The 22,807-nt window shown below is 36.7% G+C and overlaps 3 protein-coding genes across 7 annotated transcripts; 1 reads left to right on the top strand and 2 right to left on the bottom strand.

Annotated features, from left to right (window-relative positions):
* Window positions 1-13,694: 13,694 nt before the first annotated feature.
* On the bottom strand, window positions 13,695-15,522 carry LOC149952457 (ocellar opsin-like). The gene is made up of 6 exons (XM_090168571.1): window positions 15,368-15,522; window positions 15,080-15,306; window positions 14,782-15,016; window positions 14,556-14,708; window positions 14,217-14,478; window positions 13,695-14,145 (listed from the first exon to the last, which is right to left on the bottom strand). The coding sequence occupies exons 2-6, from the start codon at window positions 15,297-15,299 to the stop codon at window positions 13,834-13,836; spliced, it is 1,182 nt and encodes a 393-aa protein (XP_090024697.1). The 5' UTR covers window positions 15,300-15,306; window positions 15,368-15,522; the 3' UTR covers window positions 13,695-13,833.
* LOC149952458 (lysosomal dipeptide transporter MFSD1-like) lies at window positions 15,502-20,415 on the top strand. Of its 5 annotated transcripts, none has more exons than XM_090168566.1 (13): window positions 15,502-15,704; window positions 17,463-17,560; window positions 17,629-17,719; window positions 17,782-17,990; window positions 18,067-18,134; window positions 18,189-18,297; window positions 18,359-18,455; window positions 18,527-18,625; window positions 18,695-18,806; window positions 19,023-19,236; window positions 19,301-19,511; window positions 19,591-19,690; window positions 20,194-20,415. In XM_090168566.1, the coding sequence occupies exons 2-13, from the start codon at window positions 17,483-17,485 to the stop codon at window positions 20,312-20,314; spliced, it is 1,509 nt and encodes a 502-aa protein (XP_090024692.1). In that variant the 5' UTR covers window positions 15,502-15,704; window positions 17,463-17,482; the 3' UTR covers window positions 20,315-20,415. The 5 variants fall into 5 exon arrangements, with proteins under 5 accessions (XP_090024692.1, XP_090024695.1, XP_090024693.1 ...); XM_090168569.1 differs by having other exon boundaries at window positions 17,632-17,719; XM_090168567.1 differs by lacking the exon at window positions 15,502-15,704 and adding an exon at window positions 17,124-17,386.
* Window positions 16,051-17,244, bottom strand: LOC149952459 (COMM domain-containing protein 2). Its single transcript, XM_090168572.1, has 5 exons — window positions 16,949-17,244; window positions 16,769-16,846; window positions 16,616-16,698; window positions 16,381-16,554; window positions 16,051-16,327 (listed from the first exon to the last, which is right to left on the bottom strand). Exons 1-5 carry the CDS (start codon window positions 17,013-17,015, stop codon window positions 16,118-16,120), a joined length of 612 nt encoding a protein of 203 aa, XP_090024698.1. The 5' UTR covers window positions 17,016-17,244; the 3' UTR covers window positions 16,051-16,117.
* Window positions 20,416-22,807: the final 2,392 nt, after the last annotated feature.

The raw sequence follows: 22,807 nt of genomic DNA on the forward strand, positions 1-22,807 counted from the left end.
TGGCTATGGAATCATATTTCGCGACCTTTCCTCAAGCAGGGCTTGGTTATTTTATTTTGAAAAATAAAAGGGAAACCGTTGGTTTTTGGCAGATGTTAGTTTTCTCACTATCGTGATACACTAGAAGCTACCCTTAAGTTCTTTTTCGAAATTTCCCATTTCTAACAAGCGGGCAGTTAAATAGTTTTAACTCAAGTAGGGCTTGGTTACAATTTTCTACAAAATAAAAGGGAAGCCGCTGTTTTTTTTTGACGACGATAGTTTTTCCACCAATGTGTTAAAATTTCGTAAATAATTACACGGTAATAAAATCTATACTCTTATTTTATCTTTCCGAAGTTTCCAATTTCTAACAAGCGGGTATTTTGACAATTGTAACTGAAAATAAAAGCGTAGTGTCTTCGCAGCAGCGTGACGCGTACATGGTGTGGGGAAATCTCAACGCAACAAAAAAGTTATTTCGAGGAGAATATTTCATAAGCCTATCTAATGAAAATGCGAATTTACCAGTCTTTTTCCTTTGGAAACTTGGAAAACTTAAAAAAATATAAACAAGGATTTCTTGTTTTCGATATTTTACAATTTAAAACGGAACAATATACCCCAGACATACTAAATTATTTAAAAACCTTGTAAAACTAGCATTAAAAATCTGGAAAGTTTTTGCGTCTCTTTTAAACCTAACATCGAAACGCACGCGCTGTGAGAACGGCGCCACTGGTGGCGCCATCGCTCTTACGGTAGTAGTGGACATTATTGGGAAAAAAAAGTTAGTACGCTTTTTTGAAAGAGAGACGCCTCTCATAATCTTTACACTCTCTGTCTTTAGCTAGTTCGTCGTTAGATTTTAAAATTTTAAACTTAATAGCAATACGTAAATATAGTTATGGGTCCCAAAGCCAAGTCAAAGGAAGAAATAAGTCGGATATTAGAAGCAATAGCTAAGTTTTCGGCAGAAATATACCATCACAACAGTGTTACGGGCAAAAATTTCAAAGTATGGAAAGACCTCAGTGCGGAGTTAGGCGGGTTCATGACGGAAGGGGCATTGTACACCTTCGTTATGAAGAAGCTTCGTTTCAATTTGGATATCAGCCCGGAAGACTATTCGAAAATGTCACCCAAGGAGGCTACCTACAGATGCCGAGAGAAATCCAAATTGCGAAAACATCGTCAATACGTAGTATTTAAGCCGAAAGTGTGGACACACATCCTTCAAAAATACGTTCTAGAGAAGACAAAATTGCCTCGCGTATTTTCGTTCAAAGGAGCGCGAATTGTAAAGAGAGGGGATGTCTTCGCCAAAATACACGGTTGCTATTTAGACTGTAAAGCAGAGTTTTTTGGGTATGTACAGAAAGAACCAAATCCACTTTACGGCATGGAAGTGCAATGTTTATTGCGGGGCAATTTCATTTCTCCACATGAAAAGGGAATACGCAGAAATTTATCAGGGGGTAAAAGAGAAGAGTTCGTTGAAAAAATGGTTGAAAAACGTTTAACGCCTAGCGCCATTAGAAATGAGCTGGCGGCTGAAATGATGGATTTTGGAGACGCCGAACCTTGTACCATTCCTTCAACGGAAACTTTGAAAGTTGCGAAATGGCAATTTTTAAAATCACAGCGACTAGACGATGATCCTTTTATTGCCTTATGCAAATTGATGTCAATTTCGCCCTACCACGGAATTATTAAAGACTTGGGATTTTACAAATTCAGGGCGATATACTGGGTTAGCACGCAATTACACGTGTATAAAGCCTATTGCGAAAAACATCCCGTGGATTGCAAAATTTCAATCGATGCAACGGGATCTGTAGTAAAAAAACTGCAAAGACCAACAGGAAAAAGTGGTCACATTTTCCTTTACGAGGTCACGGTGAACGAACTATCAATCCAGAAACAATACGCGGTTACGCAAATGTTATCGGAGGCGCATGACGCGACTTCCATTTATCTTTGGTTTCAAATGTGGGTGAGCTCTGGTGCGCCGCAACCAAAGGAGTGCGTGTCGGACATGTCGCAAGCCCTGCTTCACGCGGTATGTAGGGCTTTCGCGAATTCTCTATCACTTTCCGACTATATATCGCGTTGCGCGGATATTTTAATTTCCAAGAAGCCACGGGTAATTTTACCAGCCTCCTATATACGGTGTGACGTGGCGCACACGATCAAATTGATCTCGGGTTGGCCTAGTTTAAAAGGTGAAAAAGTAAGAACAAGAAAATTCTTCCTACATGCCATGGGTCAAGTTATCCAAAGCGAAACGTTGTTCGACTTGGAAAAACTACTGCGAGCAATTTTAACCGTTTCGCTGAGTGAAACGGAAGCCGAAAGTGTTGTAACAGGAGATCCCACAGTTTGTGAAGCTCGGAAATTATGGCTCCAAGGAAAAATTTCATCAACTGAAATGGAAAATGTCGATACTCTGGCTACGTCAGATCCGGAAAATTCAGATGTCTCTTTTCGAAAGCTGGGTATCTGAAATAGTAAAAAAGTGCGAGCTCGAAGTTTTTCAGTCGGAATTCCCCGAAACTAATCCCGAGGAAGAAGGTAACCGCTGGAACCAACAAATGGTGCCCAGTTTGAAAAAAGATGTATTGAAATTGGCCAAACTTCTACCGCTTTGGACAGGGTTAATGAGACCAATTTTTCAAATCGGACGTAAGGTTGCTAGTAGTGCGGGAGTGAAAAGTAACTTCAACGATTTGAAAAACCGAGTTTTTCAACACCGCACTCTCCCACTGCGAATAGACGAATTTATTTTAAATTATTTCTACGCACATAAAATCTTTGATTGGCAAAATGAACATAATTGGATCTATCACATGACCCCGGCAGTTTTCTCTTACTACAAAGGATGCCAATCAATCAGAAGAGATTTGTATGCAAACTGGTAAGTTAACCATTTGAAAATAATCGGTAATATCGTTGCATATTTATTAGACTAATAATGCTGGTAATATGGAAATGTGGCCATGATGCAATAATTTTAAAAACATTATTTTGAAGTCAAAATAAGTTCCGTTATTATGTATTTAAAAAAAGACTTGTAACAAAACTAAAGGCGGTGTGTTGAAGAAACATTCGTAATGCCTTTCCGCTTCATTATTAAATTGACGCTTCTACGGTATACAGGGTGATTCAGAAATCAGTACAGTAAATTTGAGGTGTTATAAGGGTTGAGTAATGATGTCGTAATCGTTTGTGACGAATTGGAGAAGCGCCAGAGTGTTTTAAAGTTTGACCTAAAAAGGCCTAAAACGCCTAAAAGGTAGGCTACCGCACGAACACAGGAACCCAAATAGGAAAACCGATTTTAGGGGTGGTAGGAAAATTTTACGCTACTGATTTCTTAATCACCCTGTATAGGTACAACAGGGTTAACTCTCATGGGAAAGTCTCATAAGATCGACTTTCATAAGATCGACTGTTGATGTTCATAAGATCGACTGCTCACAAGGTCGACTTTTTGAAGTCAAATCAATGTCACCTGATAGTTAAGCCATAGAAAATAGAAGGGCTTATTAGCCTTTGACAACTGTACTAGGTAAGGCTTATATTTAATATAGTCGATCTTATGAACATGCCATAAGATCGACTGTCGATCTAATAAACCACCATGTTGTTCATAAGATCGACTGAGCTTGCTCATAAGGTCGACTGCCGACCTTATGCACACTATGGGCTGTCCATAAGGTCGACTCTCATATCCTCCTTGCTTATAGCTTTGTCGGTAACGAAGCCAAATATGCAGGCGTCTCCGTTACCGGGTTGCCGGCTATTAACAAAGAAACCTGTATTAGAATAGGAAATTGGGGTTAATTGAAGTAAAGGCAGGATTCAAGCACCTAGCTGAAGCCCTCCCGTTAGAGCTTACTTTAAACAATTAAAGAATTATAATTTCACCTGTCGCAATTTTTTTGCGATATTTTTTTATTTCAACGAATTTATTTTTAATTCTTCTCGTCCGTTTAGGTTCAGCTAGTTCTATTGTTTCTGAAAAATATTTTGATATTGTAACGTTTATAACTTCATAATTGTTTTTTTTTAGAAAATTCGTCCCCAAAGCGAAATAGTTTTGGCACGGAAAATGATACAACTCAAGCAGAGGTACATTCGAATAATTTAGCATATGATCCGGATAAAATATGTTTTTACTGCGATGTAATAAAAACCAGATAATTTGTTTCTGGTAAAAGGAATGTCTGTGGTACGTGGTGTGTTAAATAATAACCTAGATAAAAATCGAAAAGCGCCGGGTAAAAAGTTTATTATAAGATTATTCATACAGGGTGTTTCAAAAGGTTATGCAAACTTTTTATGGAGTTGTAGGGGTGAGTTGTGAAGCATGCCTGTTTTGGTCCCATTTTAATATGATGAGTTAGAAGAGCACCAGAGGAGCTTCAAAGTTTGGCCTACTAGCCCCTGGAAGTTGGCTGCAACAAGCGTAAAACCAGGCAGCAGGCAAACTAAGCCCCTACGTGGTCAGCTCACCCGCATGACGTGTCGCCATATTTCCATCCTGTAGCTTCTAGCCGTATTTTAATTTCGACGTCTTTTCTAACTGACATAACATTTTCCATGTGTATAACTTTCCTTTAAAGTGTTGGTTGCGCGAAATTTGAGCTATGGCTAATTAATAATTCATTAGAAAGAGCAAACATTTTCATCAAAATCGGTTAAGAGATCTTTGAATTAATATAAAAAGAATTTAGTCAAAATTAGACCCCCCCCCCCCCCCGGTGATCAGAAAACCGGAGGCGAACATCTTCGAGGTCCGCCTCCGGTTATTTCGTCCGTCTTTTCGCCGAGCGTTCGGACTGTAAAAATGCTCACCTAGGAGGGTTATTTTACCCTCCTAGGTTACCCTAGCTTCTCCGTGCGAACAGGAAGCAAAAGATAGGGGACATTTGACATAAGAGGTGAATTGGGAATAGCTTTCGAGGTCGAGGTCGGGGGGTGGGGTTCGAAGTAATTCGAAGAAATGGGCGAGGATAGGAGTCCGAAAAAGGTTATTTTTAGACCCCTTGTAAATTATATGCAAAGATTATAAACTATAGAGTAGTATCAGTGCGACGTCACGCTACGTCATCCATGCTTTTTTCTATAGAGAAAAAAAAACGCCAAAAAAGGCGGCCATGGTCAAAGCTACGGAGTGACATTACCGCATTCCAGGGGTCAGTCACTTCGAAAAATTGTGTACAAGATTCCAAATCAAGGAATCATGATCCATGATTCTTAGATTCTACTGTGATTCTGGAAAAACGATTTTCGAACTTTGAATCCGCGATTCCTATATACTCCTGGTTGATTCTCTATATTTCATTAAGTTTATTTTTATTAAGAGCCACTGGCCCAAGCCGGGGGGGGGAATTGGGGGTAAAAATTTAAAATTAGGTAGGGAAAATAGGAAATAACATTAATTAACTTTAAAACAAGCAAGTATATTATAATATCACACATAATCATTTGTAACGCTAGATCCCGCTCTCGTATAGGGTAGGAAAATATAGTTTCAAAAACGGCGTACAAATCATCATGGAAGAAGAAAGCTATTAAATTGAGAGCCCCGGTGGCCCGCAACCCCCGTTCGAATGATTTATTTTAAGAGCCCACTGATTTTTAGATTCCACTTCCTATTCCGTTATTTCCACTATAGATTCCACGATTCTTTAACTGACTCTTTGATTCTTAGATTCTACAACGTTCCAGTAGTAATATATATTATTTGAAATCGATTTTTAAATTATTAAATTAAAAGCAAAAATGTAATCATGATTTAATCATTTTTAATCTTTGTACTGCCAAAGCTACAGATTTAATTTTAATCATGATTTAATCATACGAGGGTGTCCTAATAATCATTGGAGTGAGCTGCCCCTCGATGTATTCTTTCAAAATTATGATTGAATCCTAGTGTGAAAATAATGTAAAATTTTTAATAAAATAAACAATTAGACTTGCTACTGAGATAAGCTTACACTATAGTAAAATAAAAAACTAAGCATACCATTTTTATCGATTCTGTAAATCTGTTTTATTGAACTTTCCACATAAATAGAACGCGCGCATACGATTTCAACTTTCAGTAAAATTGCGCGAGCTAGTGTAGATCGAAATTTTAGGTAAACCGTCAGCCCGTCCTCCGAAAACTTAAGAATTTCATAAATGTATTTGTTAAAATTGCATTGTAGAAAGATCTATTGAATAAATGTGGGTTTTGTTTACAACGGCGCGTGTAATAAGAAAACGTTTGCTGACCTCTTGATGGCGCTTTTAATTGCTATAAAATCTCACGCCTTAAAACGCCAACCAGTTGTAATTGGCCAAAGTATGAAATCAGTTAACAACTTTATGTTTTAAATTCTATCATATAAAATTTCTTAAACTAAAATTAAATTTAGATTTAAACTTCGACCAAATCTGGGTTTAGCAGAACGCGTTGGTTTTGACATGGAGATAAAGTAGGTCCATCGTGAAATTTTGGCGAGGTATTCCATGGAAATTAAATTTTAAAACAGTTTGATTGCCGATACCCAAAAAACCTTATTTTTTAAAAAAATATTTTTTGGTCTCAAAAGACAGTACTTGATGTGGGCTTTTATTGTATTCAAATTTGTTCTTGTGTATTTTGGTTTTAAAGAAGTGACATCTACCCACTTTTTAAGCGTTAAAAACGAGTCTCTAAAAATTATTTTTCTATAATAATGGTCGTGAGGTAGTCCCTTTAAAAATATTACCATGTGTTTTTCATTTGTAATAATTTTATATTCTCAAAAATATGATTATTTTGTTCGCAATATTTTTGTTTTATTATTTCTAGCTATTATTTTGACAGGAGGTAATATTCCCATGAAATTTGATTTTGAACTTTTTTTATTAGCGAAAGGCCCTTACCACATTTAGTGCTTCGTACGATCCCCTTCAGCTTTTAAAGATCATTCACGAATTAAGTACAAGTTTTTCCGTACTTTTAGTATTTTTATGGTTTCATAATGATTTTTATTGAAAGTTTGAAATATATCTTAATTATCAGACACTGTTTTTTAAGTTATTAGGTTAAATGAAAAATAAGCGACATCTTTTATATAACTATCTAAACAACTACTAAAGAGAATCTTTATTTTCGCGCTTTATTTTTCGAATCTCTAAAATAAATTCCACATTTTACTACGTGCCGGAAGCGATTTTCTTGCGCGCCGGAAGCGAGTTTTGACGCGCGGCTTCTGGAATTGGCGCGTTGTTTATTTTTCAGCGCGTCGAAATATTTTGATGACCGCGATTTTTTTGCGCGTCGAAACGAAATATAACGCGTTAAATTTTGCTTTTGTCGCGTTATGAAATGCAAAATGTAAGATTTTGCACTCGCCAAAAATATTATTAACGGGTGAAAATTTAGCGCTTTAAAATCTTGCGCACCTGCCAAAATTTTAATTTCAAAAATTGGGCGTGTCCTAAATAAGCCAATAGCGTGCTCGTTTACAAATATCAACCAATGGGAAAGTGCAAATGACATTGAAGAAATTAACCCGCAAGAAACCAATTTTGCGCTGAAATGTTTTCTACTATCGCTAAACTCCGCCTTTACGTTCAATTCAAACCTAATTGGTTGAATTTAAATTTTGATATGTAAAGTTAAAATTCATTGGCTTACAGGCCTTGCGCGTTAAAAAGACTCGGTATTTTTAAATAACCCTCCGAAATATTTTGACACGCATCGAAATATTTTTGCACGCAAAAATTTTACGCATTTGATTGGTTAAAAACTTGTTTTCTGTGCCCGGATTGGAGAACGCGATTTTGCGCGCCGAATTTTCCAACGCGCATAATTTGGGCAAATTGTGACACATTTGGCGTTCCATACACCTGTAGCAATTTTGTTTAGGTATAACGTTTTTTGCGTACCCTGCTATATCTCGGGGCAGAAGTAAAAAACAAAACAAAAGGTCCCAATGAACCGAATCCGCCTTTTGGGCTATATTTCGGAAACATATTGAATTCGGTCGAATGGGATTTCGATCGAATGGGAATATACCAAATGTGACTCGATTCGAGCTTATCTTATAATTTGTAATCTAGCTACTATTTTGTTAGCGACCAATATTTTGAAGAAGAAACTAAAATATAAGAAAATATGTTGGATTCGAGAAATTCTTCGACAACGCGAAGATCAGGGATATTTTAATAATTTAATCCTCGAAAAGCGGTTTGGTGACAGAGAAAGCTATTTTGCTAAGCCTTGTTGAAAAATATCAATTTAATAAAAATTTTACGTTATAACAATTCCATGTATGTTCTTTCGAATGTCACCTGAACTGTTCGATAAATTTTAGGCCTGATCAGATTTTTGTAGTCAAGATGACTTGTGTCATATAATATCGGTCTTTTTCTAACAATTTCTATTAGTTTTTCATTATTTACATTTTTCCATCTGTGCGGCTTTGCCGGCTTGGCTGTCTTGGCCGCCATGCTGCAGGTAGAGGAAATGGTCCAGAAGTCACGTGAATGTTTTGAGAGCCCTTATTGGCTACGTAAAACTTGACGGGCGAAAAAATAGAAACTGGCTTTCGTCCGCCGAAAATCCGTTTTCTATGACGGCCGCCGTAAAAAATTTCGGCACAACAGGTTTTCGTCCGTTTTTCGGTGGATTTATGCCCAGTGGAAACTACAACACTATTAATTTCGTTGGATTTGTTTCGAGAATGTTTTGGTTTTTGACTTTTGTTGTTGTTTTTTTTGTATTTGTTAAAACAATACAAAATCATGGCTGGATTTTTAGGTAGATTTGGCATTTTTTCTGGTGTACCTGATTTTTCTGAATGGTAAACTGAAATTGCGCGTTTGATATATAATATATTTGGAACCATTAAGCCTAGTTCCCACTTGCCAAATTTTCGTTAGTTTCGCGACGAATTTAATTTTCGCCGTAGCTTTGCTCTTTAGTAAATTTTATTCGCAAGCGTCAATTTCGCGCCAAGTGGGAATTAGGCTTTACGTTGGCAAGAAATGTAAATTATGCATCAATCGATCACCAATAAATCAATCGATCACCAATAAATCAATCGATCACCAATAAGTCAATCGATCACCAATAAATCAATCGATCACCAATAAGTCAATCTATCACCAATAAATCAATCGATCACCAATAAATCAATTGATCACCAAGATCGGAATAGCAAATCAAAGCAATGATGTGGGTCCAAAGATTGTGCATTTAATATCACTGGAATTGTTAAGGCAAGAAATAGTTATCATAATCTATAATTTTGATAACTTCAAAATCGTTAGGATAAGTAATATCAGGAATTCATACCTCTAACTTGGAATGGTTATCCGGCCGTATTCCCTATGGTCAGATCTCGGGGACCGTTTTCAGTGACGTGTATGAGAAAAAAAAATCGCCCCCTCGCCCGCGTCTCCCCTCTTTAGGAGTTTTTACCCCGCGCAACCTCCCGTTTTTACAACTGTAGTTTTTTTGTTGTTTCGACTCCCCGGCCATTTCGAAATTTAGGGTTTGAAACCCCACCATTGATAGTGACGGGTCAGCTCGCTCTCCCGACCTCTCCATGTGGAAGGATTAAGTCCGGCATTGTTAGCGCTATCAAAATTGTCCGCAGTGACAATGCCCTTGAGAACCGCGAAGTCCGAATTACGAGGTGACCGTCGCTATCAATACGGGGATAGCGAAGGGAAAAGCAAAAAGATGTTTGAACCCTTTTTCGACACTGGGGGATGAAATTATCTGAAACTAGGATTTAATACCATTGAAAATCGTATGAGAAAACACGTATGCTCTGACGTAAAAATGATGGGGAAAAAACGGTCCCCTAGATAGAGACGGAAATCGGGCGAGATAACCATTCCAAGTTAGAGGTATGAATTCCTGGTAATATAAATGACTATTTAATTACGATTATTGATGAATTAGTGCTAGCATATTTCATGTGAAACGTAATGACGACTTGGCTGGCTTGTTTCAAGTCAAGTCAAGTTTATTGTGGTTTTAGTAAAAGAATACATGGAAATTAGAAGGCCAAGTCATCATGCGACTTAAAACCCTCGCTTAGTTATATTAAATATTATAATTTACCAAGTGGGATTATTTTTTTATCCTTGACAAAATGTTACGTTATTTTTATATTTAACTTCATTTTTATATATATTTTTCATTTACCATATACCTTTGTAAAACGTGCCCCCCCCCCCCCCCCCTACGCTTTTCAAGGGAAGAGAAAGTCGTGGGGTGCCCAGTTCTCAGAAGTCGCGCGGGACAGAGAAGTAAGGGCCTCGAGGCTCTTAAGTGGTTCCTTTGCCCCCCCCCCCCTTAATGACCGCTCGGGAACTCCAACCCTTTTCTTTATTTTAGATTATCCTTTAAAAATTATCGTGCCGATGGGCAACTTAAGAAGTTGCTAAAAATATTTTAACTGTCAGTTACTATTGTCACTGAAAATATTTACGATGTTGTTTTGAACGTTTTGGTGGGAATGTCGGGGAATATTCGTGTCAAGATTGGGTTTTCGGATCGTCACTGCCACTTACAATAAAAAGCCAGATAAGCCATAGCAAAAAAATCCATTTCTAAACCGTTAATTGTCAGCCCACTGCCAGTCATGATACATGAACCGTAAACTCATTTCAACCTACTTTTACCCCTTTTCTCGCCATATACTCAATAATAAGAAAATAAACGCTTCTCTTAATCCGCTAAAATATTTGGATTGGCCAGAACTTAGCCCCTCCCATGACCTACGATTGGTGTCACCCAGTGACCCTAACACGTGATTTCATGTGCCAAGACATCCAAAAAAATACAATAAAACCAGCGAGAGTGAGACTGAAGGAGTGAGACGTCCGACGACTTTAGCCTGGGAGGCTAGTTTTTCCATATAGGCCTGGGAGGCTAGAGTTTTCGCGAATATTAGTCTGAACAAAAATAAATAGACATATGTCTATTTATTTTTGGTCTGAACCAGACTTCGCTTTCGTTCCAAAAATTCAAAAGAGACAAATCTGTCCAAATCGGGAATGTGCAAACCTCTTCGTCGAAGTCATCGACCACCATCACCTTCTATCTACCAATCTTCACCTGTGGCCAAAACTTTTCATTAATCTACGTTTTTCCGTTTCTGGAGGAGTGCATCGGTGTATGGTACCCAACGAAGAGATAAGTACTTTCGACTAATATATGGCTTGGCTTTCGGTAAAACAAAAGGGCAAAACGCTGGCAGTGACAAACAATCCCTATTAGAGACAAAGTTTTTTTTGGTTATAATTGCATGTATTTAGTGTCGGGGAAAAATGAGTATTTAGTGGGAGGGTAGCTTGAAAGTATTTGGGGCGGGAATTTATTGGGGGATTGAAAGTGTACGGTTTTGATAAAGGAAGCAAGAATTCCTAATGTATATTTGATGTATTGTAATAGTGTATTAATTTAACCATTGGCACGATAATTCCCAAAAATAAATTTTAAACGTTAACCTTGATCCAGTACAATTATTTTCACCCACAGGAGCTCTTCCTCTTCATATTTAATGTTACGGCTATCTAGAGAACCCCTAGGAAGAATTTAAAACTACGATAAAAATAGCGTAACAAAACAACAAAGGACATAAGATTATGTAAAAAATAATAAATTATTAAAGAACAATATACAAACAAATATATTTAAAAAAAATGAGCTTAAAGGGGAATTGTCACCAAAACCAAAATTTACAAGTTTTTTTTTTACAGAATAATAGAAAATATATAATAATAATATATATAATATATATAATATAATATATATAATATAATATAATAATATAAAGAAAGTTAGGGGTTGTGGCTACTTTCTCTAAAACTGACACATTCCAAGAAATTTAATTTCAAACTTCCGTTTTACGAATGATAATGGGTCCAATAGACTGGCTTTAAATATGTAGTGATATAGTAAAAAGAGGCATAATACTAAATTACAGAGGCAGAAAAATATTGGTTGTATAGGTGTATGTAGGTTGCAGGGTTCACGGCACCTATCCAGGGGCAAAAATACATTATTTAATTAACTTAATTGGAAATCGATGAAAATAGCGCGACTCGCTGCCTTGGCGCCATAAGAATAGCTGTGAGAAATTTGACGGTCCTAGGTTGAACGGCTTGGACGTCTATAGAGAAACAGACGCGAGACAGAAGACACTTAGGCTCGCACTTAGGAATATAGTATAGATTTTCAAGCTCCTTGAGCTACCTCTAAATTTTACTCAATTTAACCCAAATTTTGCAAGAAGTTTGTTTATATACATTGAAACTAATTAAGAGGCTAAGACTTCAATATTTAAGAAATAAATAAAATAAGGTGGCGCTTTAGATATAAGCTCGTGTCGTGTGAGACTACTATCTGGGACTGCCGGGCCCACTTGTTCTTTAGTGTGCTTCGAAAAAACTCCCGCTTCGAGCAAGTATATTAAGTCGTTATTCTATGAAACAGCGATTTCCCATTGAGAAACCTGTCTTTCTGGAGCTATTTTTGGCCAAATTTTAAATAAATTCATAGAAATGTGTTATAATCTGGAATTTTTGATTAAACGAGATGTAGTTGTACTTCATCTCAAAATCTATTCACTTCATTTTCCATATAATCCATTTATTTTCAAATGAATAAATTCCAAATACGCTCCTCTGAACTGTCACAATGAAAATGATTCTAGTATAATAGATCAATAATTACCTGACCACACGAATTTTATCATTTAATCAAAGCTTTTTTTTATTCCATTGCTCCATCGCTGAACTGGGTGCCAGCTAGGAGCAACAAACACAGCACCGCAAACAAGGAGAACGCAACCCGTTAAAAGTCGTGCATTTGCTTGTGTACAGTTTTCATGGGTTAGGAATTGTCTTCCCCCTTTCCGTAAAACGCACAGCGTAAAGGCTCGTCCAATGAAATTTGTACACAACACTGCGTTGGCGTGTTTAAGGCTATCTGAGTTCTCCTTGTGTTTTTTGCTCATAGGTGTCAGAAAACAGCTGCTTTCTCAAGGATCAACTTTCCAGATGTAAAATGGGATTATCCCCTGGATTTCCTCTCGATAGCCCAATTGGATACGAAACCGATTTCTGAGTACTGCTGGAGCAGCAGTAAGATACACCAAAATAATATTGTATCTCCGACCTTAAAGGGAATATATCATCTTGTATTTCTGTCACGCCAAAGGACCCCAGTACTATCCGCTGCCATGGGCGCCCACAGGGGGGGGGGGCTAACGGGGCACATGCCCCCCCCGCTTTTATGAGCAATAAATTCACTAATAAAGGTATGAAGCTCCTTCCCCCTTTTGCCTAGGTATGAAGATTTCCCCCCCCCCCTTTGAAAACTTCCCGTGGTTGCCCCTGTCCGCTCCCCACTAACACTTTTGACATCCTCAGCGTTGCAATTTATATTCTATACAATTAACGTCTATATCAGTTTTAGCTTTCCTTGCATTTGCACCGTTATCAATATAAAGGTAAAGGACCAATCGATCGCTAGGGAATATCGAGACCTCGTAGTCGCTATACCAAATTGGGCACAGTCTCGGAGACCTATAAATTAATCATTTTCTTTTAGCATTGGAGGTTATGTTCATACTCAAACTACAGCTTCAGCTTCAGCTATCATCGTGATAAAATTTTCAGAGTAAATTTTACTTAATAGGTTCTTGCTAAAGTAGTTTTAAATAATATTTATTCGTAGTTAATTTAAATACCGCTACACCACTTTTTATAATATCACATTGCCAAATTATTTTTTTATTTAAGCAATATATACTGTACAGGATTTATTTTGGTATTTTGAAAACTCAGTTTTTACGCGTCTGGAGTCTTGGGCTTCTCACTCTCGACGGTGGTAGCCATGGACATTTCCGACTTGTTATCTGCGGACTCGGGAGCTGCCGTGCAGGCGAGAGAAGGGAACTTCTGGAACAAGGCGGCTCGATACTTAGGGTGGCTTATTCCATAAACAATTGGGTTGTAGCAAGAGTTGGCCTTTGCGAAAACAGATCCCCAGATGGTGGCCAGTGGTGTAAGTCGTTTTCCGTCGCTGAAAATTCCGGCCCATGCGATGGTTAAATAGGGAGTCCAGGCCATAAACCACAAGCCGACTGTCATCATGGCAATCTTTATAAGCGGGAAGTCATTTTAGTGTTATTTGGGTAAAGACCCCTTGATGTTTTTGAGACAGAACTAACCTTGGCCAATCGAACTTCGGCGCTGGTTTTTTGTGTGTCAGAATTGGCCCTCAGGGAAGCAACGTTCATTTTCTTGGCCTGTTCACGCAGCTGCTTTTCGTGTTGGCTTACGGCGCGTACGATGAAGAAGTAAGAGTAGATCATGGTGAATAGGGGGAGAAAGTAGACAGCCAAAGCGTAGAGGATAGTGTATGACATAGAGTTCCAATCGCGGCTAAAGTAGTCGATTGTGCAACTAGTCATGTTGCCCTCCGGGACGTACCTTAATTAGTTAATTTTTGAGAAAAGTCATTGTTAGTTTTGCAATGTTGAATCTTATTTATTTTTACGCTTCGATACCTGTTCCATCCAAAGAATGGAGCCAAAGTCCAAAGGGTTGACCATCCCCAGGCGAAAAAGACCATGAGGGCTGCTCTTTTATGGGTCAAGGGAGCTGCGGCCATTCCTCTCACAATAACGTTGTATCGGTCGACAGAGATCATAACCATACTCCTATAGGGTCATTTATTTAGTAATTTATTTACGAAACCCCTTGAATATTATTGGGCAACACTTTTTGACTTACCAGATAGACGCGCAACCAAAAAGGGACCCAACCATTCCGTAAACTTCACACATGAATGGGCCAAGAATCCAGGTTTCACTGAAACAGTTAGCGCTCATTGTTGGGGTCATGAAAGCCATCATGCAGAAGTCAGAGAAGGCCAAGCTAACGATTAATAAGTTGGTGGGAGTACGGAGACTCTTAGTGGTCATCATCAGGTAAATGACCATACCATTACCCGTCACGCAAATAATTCCTTTTTGGATAAAGAGTTATTATTTTTGCGGGTTGAAAACGTACCTTTATAAAAATAATCTACCTAAAATAACCATAACAAAGCCCAAAAGGCTGTGCCATAGGGGGTTCATGGGTGGAAACTTGTACCAATGTTCGTGGATCATGTAGAGCATATCATCCGGAACCGAGTCAACTACGCTGGCGTTGCGCTGGACGCCTCCATAAGGAGACGATAACGCTTGAGCCAGAGCCGCTTGACTCAATGGCAAGAGATTCTCCAGTGTGGCGATTTGAGGTGACATGTTGAACCTAAAAAAGGTGGGTTTCCATTTATAAAATGTTATATCAAGCGCCTGGTGCAATCACCTACCTTGAGAGTCGAGATAAACAAAACCCCAAGCGATAGAAGAATTGGACACTATTCACTCGGGCAGCGTCAGCCGGTTGTCTCTATTCGTGAAAACGAAGAGGAGATACCGCTCTGCTCGCACACACCAAGAGGTAAGTCCAAGGAGGAAAGTGAGGACTAGGTGTCCTACTTCTGAACTTTTATACCCAGCCCTAAAAGTTAATGTACTGACTACCACAAGCTTTAATTAAGTCAAGAGGATTATTTTTCTCGTGAACACGTGAAACCATTGAAAATGGATTTTAGCTCATCTTACAACTAAACAGGAGCTTTTGGTATATAGTCAGGAGATATACAGGTAAGTTTACTATGTTTTTCTGTAAGGTTACCTGACATTTTATGCAAAATGTATGGGTAAAGGCTATAGTTTGTAGATTCCAGCCTTTAGGGTAACTGTTAGGTTATTGTTTAGTACATTTTAGGTCTCTAATGACGTGCTTGCTTTTAGTATGACTTCAGTTGGACAGTTTTTACACGTTTGTTTGACTGACGACTTTTAATCTCTTAATACTCTTAAGTAAATGCGTACTTTTTGACCTTCGGTGATACAAACAAGATTATAACCTCTGCTCTCTATGACCTATTAGGTGTGCAAACTGTACAATTCATTTGCAGGGCTTCAGCATTAGGATTTATTAAAATAGTCGGTTGTATAAACGTTTTATTGCCAATGATTATCAATGATACAACTAAATGATTCAAATTAACTTTTTATTTTATATGTCTCACAATTGATCTAGAATGTTGAGATTTGGCTTCTGTCAAAGCTTGCTCTAGGACTTGGGTCATGTGTAGCAAATTTACAGGGTCTGTTTGTAGCCTTATTTTATTGATTGAGTTGTCATTATCCAAATTTTCCCTCAATGTTAATTGTATCTGGAAGAGTGGGGTTACTTGGTGACGTAGAAAACGACTGGAAACCTAAAATTAGAATAATATAACTTTGATCCAAATTCACATATTACTGAGTATACTTGGGCTTCAAATCTCCAATCAATGTCTACAAACTCTGTTGAAGCAATAGTTTTTTGCCCTTGAATATTACGAAGAAACATTCTATTTTCTGAAAACCATTTGCAGAGTTTTTCTTTGGAGCTAGGAGGAAAACCCAGGGCTAAAAGTGAATCTTCAAACTCGGTATCCGTTAACTAATTTCAAAATGGAACTTAGTTTTCTGATATATTTAAAACCTAGATATTTCATCTTTACCATAGATTTTGCACTTTCCATTAACAATTTCATAACTCCCATAACTGCATTTCTCACAGTGTCAACATCACTACCCAGTTTCTCTAAAAAAATACACGATTTCAGACGAAAATGCATCTTAAATATAATTTTGGATATTAATCAATTACTTACGCGCAGCGCTGCTGAAAGCTTTGGGGTTCGTCCCATTTGTTAAGAAATCAGTTGAGAGTAAACAGAAGTCTTCACATACTATAATGAAATTTAAATTTATGGTTTTAACTTCTTAAGCTTAATAGCTGATAAATTTGAATTGAAAATACTAATTATTAAGCCTTTGCATTTAGTACTCACTTTCCGGTTTCGATTCTGTTAAGAAAGAAATATGCTTTTTTTGGTCGTCGTTTAATATTAGAATCATTATTTACGTACTCTAATAAATATTTTAAATTAAAAGGTCAATTTCGCAAAATAATACGTTCTTTTAAGCCTTGACCTGTCAAAATTGTTATCTCAGAACTTAAACCTATTTGCCTGCTCTAAACTGTACGGAGCTGCACTACTACCATCATTGTACGTTCAGCTCCAGCGAAAGTGTAGCACGAAATTGTCTGTAAACTACTCGGGGCAGTCCTAAAGTATTAATCACGAGAGAGGCGTTATTTTTAACCTTTGTCACCATTTGCCAGTATGCTAGATGCTAGTATCGGTACGTAATAACGTAGGCACCGCTAGTATGATGAACCGAAGATCAGTTTTCCAATCTTGAAGTTTAGCGTTCTCATGCAGCAGGTTCATCGTTGTCTTAATTAATTATAATTTTGTAAGAATTAGAGACAAACTGGTATAATTTTGTAAATCTTATTAGATTTTTGGTCGGATTTAAAAATGTCGGTAAACACCGATGAAACGATAAACAGTACAAATTCAGTCATTGAAGATGCTGGTGTGGAACCCGATCCCGAGGTGATAATTTATATAATTATTTACAGGATACAAACTATGATAATTTTAATAAAGGTTTTTGTAACTAGCAGGTGACAGTCAATAAGTGGTCTCCTTGCCATCCACAGGCAATGCTTCATAGATATATATTTCTGATATTCCTTTGTTTTTTGGGATTTGGTAAGAGATGTGATAAAATATTACCAAAATATCATATAATATTGTTTTAATTGAATTTTTAGGAAGTTATTTTTGCTACGATCTGCCGGGTGCATTAGAGAATCATTTCTTAGAAGATATGAAAGTTAGCGTTTCAAAATACTCTCTGCTGTATTCCCTTTATTCATGGCCAAATGTTGCTTTGTCATTTTTTGGTGGTTTTCTCATTGATCGTGTTTTTGGAATACGATTAGGCGCTATCATTTTCAGTCTTTTTATATTAGCTGGCCAGGTACGAATATTTTGAAGCAATATTTCATTCAGTAAATGGAATTCTGTGTTAAATTAGGGTTTTTTAAAATTTTCAGATAATTTTTGCTATAGGTGGAATTGTAAATAGTTTTGTGGTTATGGCAATAGGACGTTTTGTTTTTGGGTATGTTATTGTGTTTTAAAAAAGGCTGTAATATTTATCTAGTTATTTTTATAGAATTGGAGGGGAATCTTTGGTCGTCACTCAAAATACTTACTCCGTTAGTTGGTTCAAAGGAAAAGAACTTAATATGGTTTTTGGCTTACAGCTTAGTTTTTCTCGAGTTGTAAGTATATAATGTTTTGCGATAAATTTTCCAAGTAATATACATGTATATTTTTTTATAGGGAAGTACTGTAAGCTATGATGTTATGACTTATGTATACGATTTTTTCTCTAATATCTATAAAAGCTATACTGGGCTTGGTGTTACTCTGTTAGCAGGTACTTATAATATAATAAAGTTTAATTTTTGTTTTTGTGATTTATCAATGAACTAAATGTATGATTGGCAGCGGCGGCCACTTGCGTGCTATCTCAGGTCTGTGCATTTGTTTTGGCTGTATTTGATTTCAGAAGTGAGAAAAAGCTGAAACGCGAAGCTGGAAAAACTGGTTGGTATTCCTTAAAAAGCTTCTAAATTGTAAACATCTTTATTTAACAATTTTACGTGTGTTTTATAGGTGAAGTTGTCAGAATAAAGGATGTTAAAGACTTTTCATCCAGTTTTTGGCTACTATCAGTTGTATGTGTGGCGTATTATGTGGCAATTTTTCCGTTTGTGGGGCTTGGAACGTAAGTAAGAAAAAACAAAATTTAATCATATTTATTTAGCAAATGCTTTACTGGCAACCAATTTATAGAGATTGATACTACATGGTAAACAAAACTGTTTTATTTACTGTGCGGTATCAGTCTCTATAAATTGTCTTATTTAATTGTGGTTCACATGGTCCTTAGGCTTTTGTAAAAGATAAGCTAATGCAGTTCTCTTAAAAAAATTTTTTACAGAATATTTTTCCAAAGGAAGTTTGGTTTTCAATTAGAAAGTGCAAACAGAATTGATAGTATTATTTATTTAATATCAGCGGTTGCTGCTCCTGTGTTTGGAATTTTAGTTGACTTCTTTGGTCACAATCTTTTATGGGTATTGATAGCGGCTATTGTGACTCTGTTATCCCATATGTTGTTATCATTCACGTTTTTAAATCCTTTAATTGGCATGGTTGGTATTTTTTAGCTGTAATTTTGCCACATTTCTATTATTTGATTATTAATTTTATTTCAAGGTGTTCATTGGTTTGTCATATTCTCTTTTGGCTTGCGGCCTATGGCCAATGGTATCTCTTATAATCCCTGAATATCAGTTAGGCACTGCGTATGGTATTATGCAGAGTGTACAGAACCTTGGTCTAGCTGTAATAACGATGGCTGCGGGTACGATTGTGGATTCTAAAGGATATTTTGTTTTGGGGATTTTCTTCCAAGCATGGATTAGTGGTGAAAACAATTTCATTTTATTTAACTTTGCACAGAAATTTTTTATTAAATTCTGAATATCGGCATACATTTGTTTCAGTTTCAATAATAGCCATCATAGTTTTGTTCCTCGTAAATGAAAAACAAGGAGGAATTCTTAATTTATCACCAAAAGCCAGGAAACTTGTAGAAGACCAACAGTAGGAATATTTAATTTTACCATGATTTTAAGCTTTCAGATTACTTTCATACTGCTATCTCACGGTGTTTTCCTACACACTCTTGGATCGCTTTGATTGTACTTACGTGTTTGATTTAACAATCTGGGAAAAATTCCCCCCAGATGATCCAACTGCAAAGGCGAATTTGATGGATTTTGATGTCAAAATACTGGCTAGTCATAAGGAATATATTTTTTTGTGCCGTGGTAATGACAACATGGCCCCTTAGTAGCTGAAAAACTGTCCAGAAATCATATAGTATAATATTTGCCTGTTCCATTTTACGGAATACTCGCACTTTGAGGTTGAAAATCTGGTGCCATAACTACTTTCAAAGTGATCTCAGAGCAGACAAAACAATAGTGTCATTAATTACCAATTTTTTATAACAAATAGAGAGTACTAACTTCTATTTTATAGAAGAGAAGTTAATCTATATTTTCCAAGCTAATAATGTTATTTTTTTTAAATAATTCCCCTAGGGCTGAAGAGAAACGGAACCTTTTAGAGGATTCTTCAATATCTCCGCATGATTTATTATACTCTACTGAGAGAAACACCCCCGCAGAATTGCATTCTCAAACATCTGTAGGAGATTTGTAAATTTTCAAGAATTGTTATATTGTCCATTTAATTTTTTTAAATTATACGTGTATTTAGATCTAAAATATATTTTTATGAGATAAAATGAATTTTATATTGTATTTCTAGCCATATTTATTTTCTGCAGAAACTTGGAGCAAAAACCGAATAAGGTTTTCCTTAGAAATTCTCAATGATTGCTTGAGATTTAACTCTTTAAGAAATTTTTAAGCCAAACAAATATTTGAGAAGGTTGTATACCATTGACTTAATGCTCTATTTTTTCCAATGGACAATGAAAAAATATTCCAGCGCCCAGAGCAGCAGTAGGATAGCCAAGGGGCAGACTGTGTAAAGATTCAGAGTAACTGAAAATTAGTACAATTCCTGGCGATCACTGTTTTCTTAAATTGTTACTATTAGCAGCTAGGAAAGTAGGGCTTATCAAATTTAATGGTTGAGTGAATGTTAGGTTGGCCCTTCCAGTTAGATAAGGCCGGGAATGAGGCTATTATATATTATGTCCAAATAAAAGTGTAGCTCAAAAAAGCCATAAACTGCCCAGGTAGAAGGGGCAGACCAAAATATATTAGCCACATGCTTTTTGTCTTCCATCCGCAACAGCTATTCTTATACTGTGACTGGAAATTCGAACTACACTAACAAGTAAGTTAATATTTTTTGCTCGTTTTGAAACGTGTGTACGCCTTTTACGTAGGGGTGTGCAAAATATTTGGTAAGACTAAATAATTAGATCGAATATTCGATTCGTCGAATCGAATAGCGCTTGGAAAAGCTCGCGAATATTCGTTTTTCCTGATCAAATAGTCGAATATTCGAAAAGGGAAGGAATAAGTATTTGATATTTTCAAATAGTTTGCAAATTGGTCGAATAACAGCGGATTTTTTTCTAATTTGTTGAGTTTCAAGGCCATCAAAGGAGAACGCAATGAAAATTTCGAACTATTCTTTATTTCTGACACCTCTTAAGGCCACAGCGGCCAGGACCATATAAAGAGTAACTTGCAAGTCCATTAAGTGTATTAACACTTCTTGGCGAAAGGCAGAAGCTATTTATTTTAGCACCTATAATTGGCTAGATTATTGACGTGTTTTTTGTTTTCGAATTTTCTAGAATAACAAAGTAAAACTAAAACGAAACTAAGCGAAAGGTTAAAGCAGCTTTGTGATTAAAAAATGCATTTTGTTTAACATTTTGAACTTATTTGAAGAATTTACAGTAGCGTTGCTTCCACGGGGCTAGGCGGATACGTTTTCCTAGGCCCCTCAATGTAAAGACCCCGAAAATCTATGAACGATAATAAATCTACTGTATAAATTTCATCTAAATAAAAGTAACATAATTCTACAAATTCGGGGGCGTCAACAACCTTGGTATTTACTCGTTTCTCACCAATTGAAGTAACGATAGATACATATTTTCTTTCTACCTCTGTGGATAAAACTAAATACATTGGATTACGAATAATACGTCAATTGGCGGGAAACGAATAAAATTGGGATCAGTAAGTTACATAATCACTTTAGTACACCTAGTATACGTAATCAATTTAGTACAGACGAAGCTCTACTTGTACACTTGTTATGGAGTATACTCAGCCCTCAGATTTTAGATTTAAAAATGTTTGGATGAGGCACCTTTATCAAATTCCACCCTGGTCCTCAATATAGTTACGCTACTGAGCATTTAATAAATAAAATAAAAATTATACTTCTGGTTTAGTATTTTGCTATTTGCTAGTAAAACGTCCTGTGATTTCAATAATTTTTTTAATTTTTTTTAACAAATATGCAAACTATTTGGGTATTTGATCAGTTAACTGGCTTGGATTTTTGACCTAAAAATATTCGACCAAATTATTTGACGTTTTAAATATTCGATTTGGTATTTGACTGGCCTCTACTTTTACGCTAAATTAAACTTCGCTTGTTCTTGTGGAGATAATTACTCTACACTGTTAACTATTCGTCAAGGTCGGTGTATTCACTACACTTCTACTCTTGAAAAGGAGCTACCTCGTATGCTAGATTATAATTCACTGCCTTGCAGACTTATAAATAGTGACTATTTTCAACTTGGAGGATTAAAAGACTTTTTATCCTCCAACATTTGATTGATTTTTGGAATGAGATCCGGACTCCCTCTACTTTTTTCCCCAAGGAGTCCGGTACTCCTTCCCCTTTGGCTTTATTCCTCCCCTATGACAGTGGATCTTGTTCTTAGAAATCGCTAGCTTATTTTCAAAACATGGTACCTATTAATTTTCAACGTTACCTATCTGATGCCAATGGGAATTTAATGTTTTCTTTCCACTGTCATTCTACCTTTATTAATTATTAGATCTAGGGGCCGTGATACTTTACTTGACGTTGGGTTCTTCAGTTCTTGGATAGCCTAACAAAAGGTCTAAGACCCATCACGTCAGGACAGAGTAGATTGTTTAGTCGTACGCTGACAACTCTTTCCGAAATTGAGCCCTACTCTGAATGGCC

Source organism: Leiobunum rupestre, chromosome 3 (genome assembly GCF_980474605.1).
Source record: "Leiobunum rupestre chromosome 3, qqLeiRupe1.1.hap1, whole genome shotgun sequence".
NCBI lineage: Eukaryota > Metazoa > Arthropoda > Arachnida > Opiliones > Sclerosomatidae > Leiobunum > Leiobunum rupestre.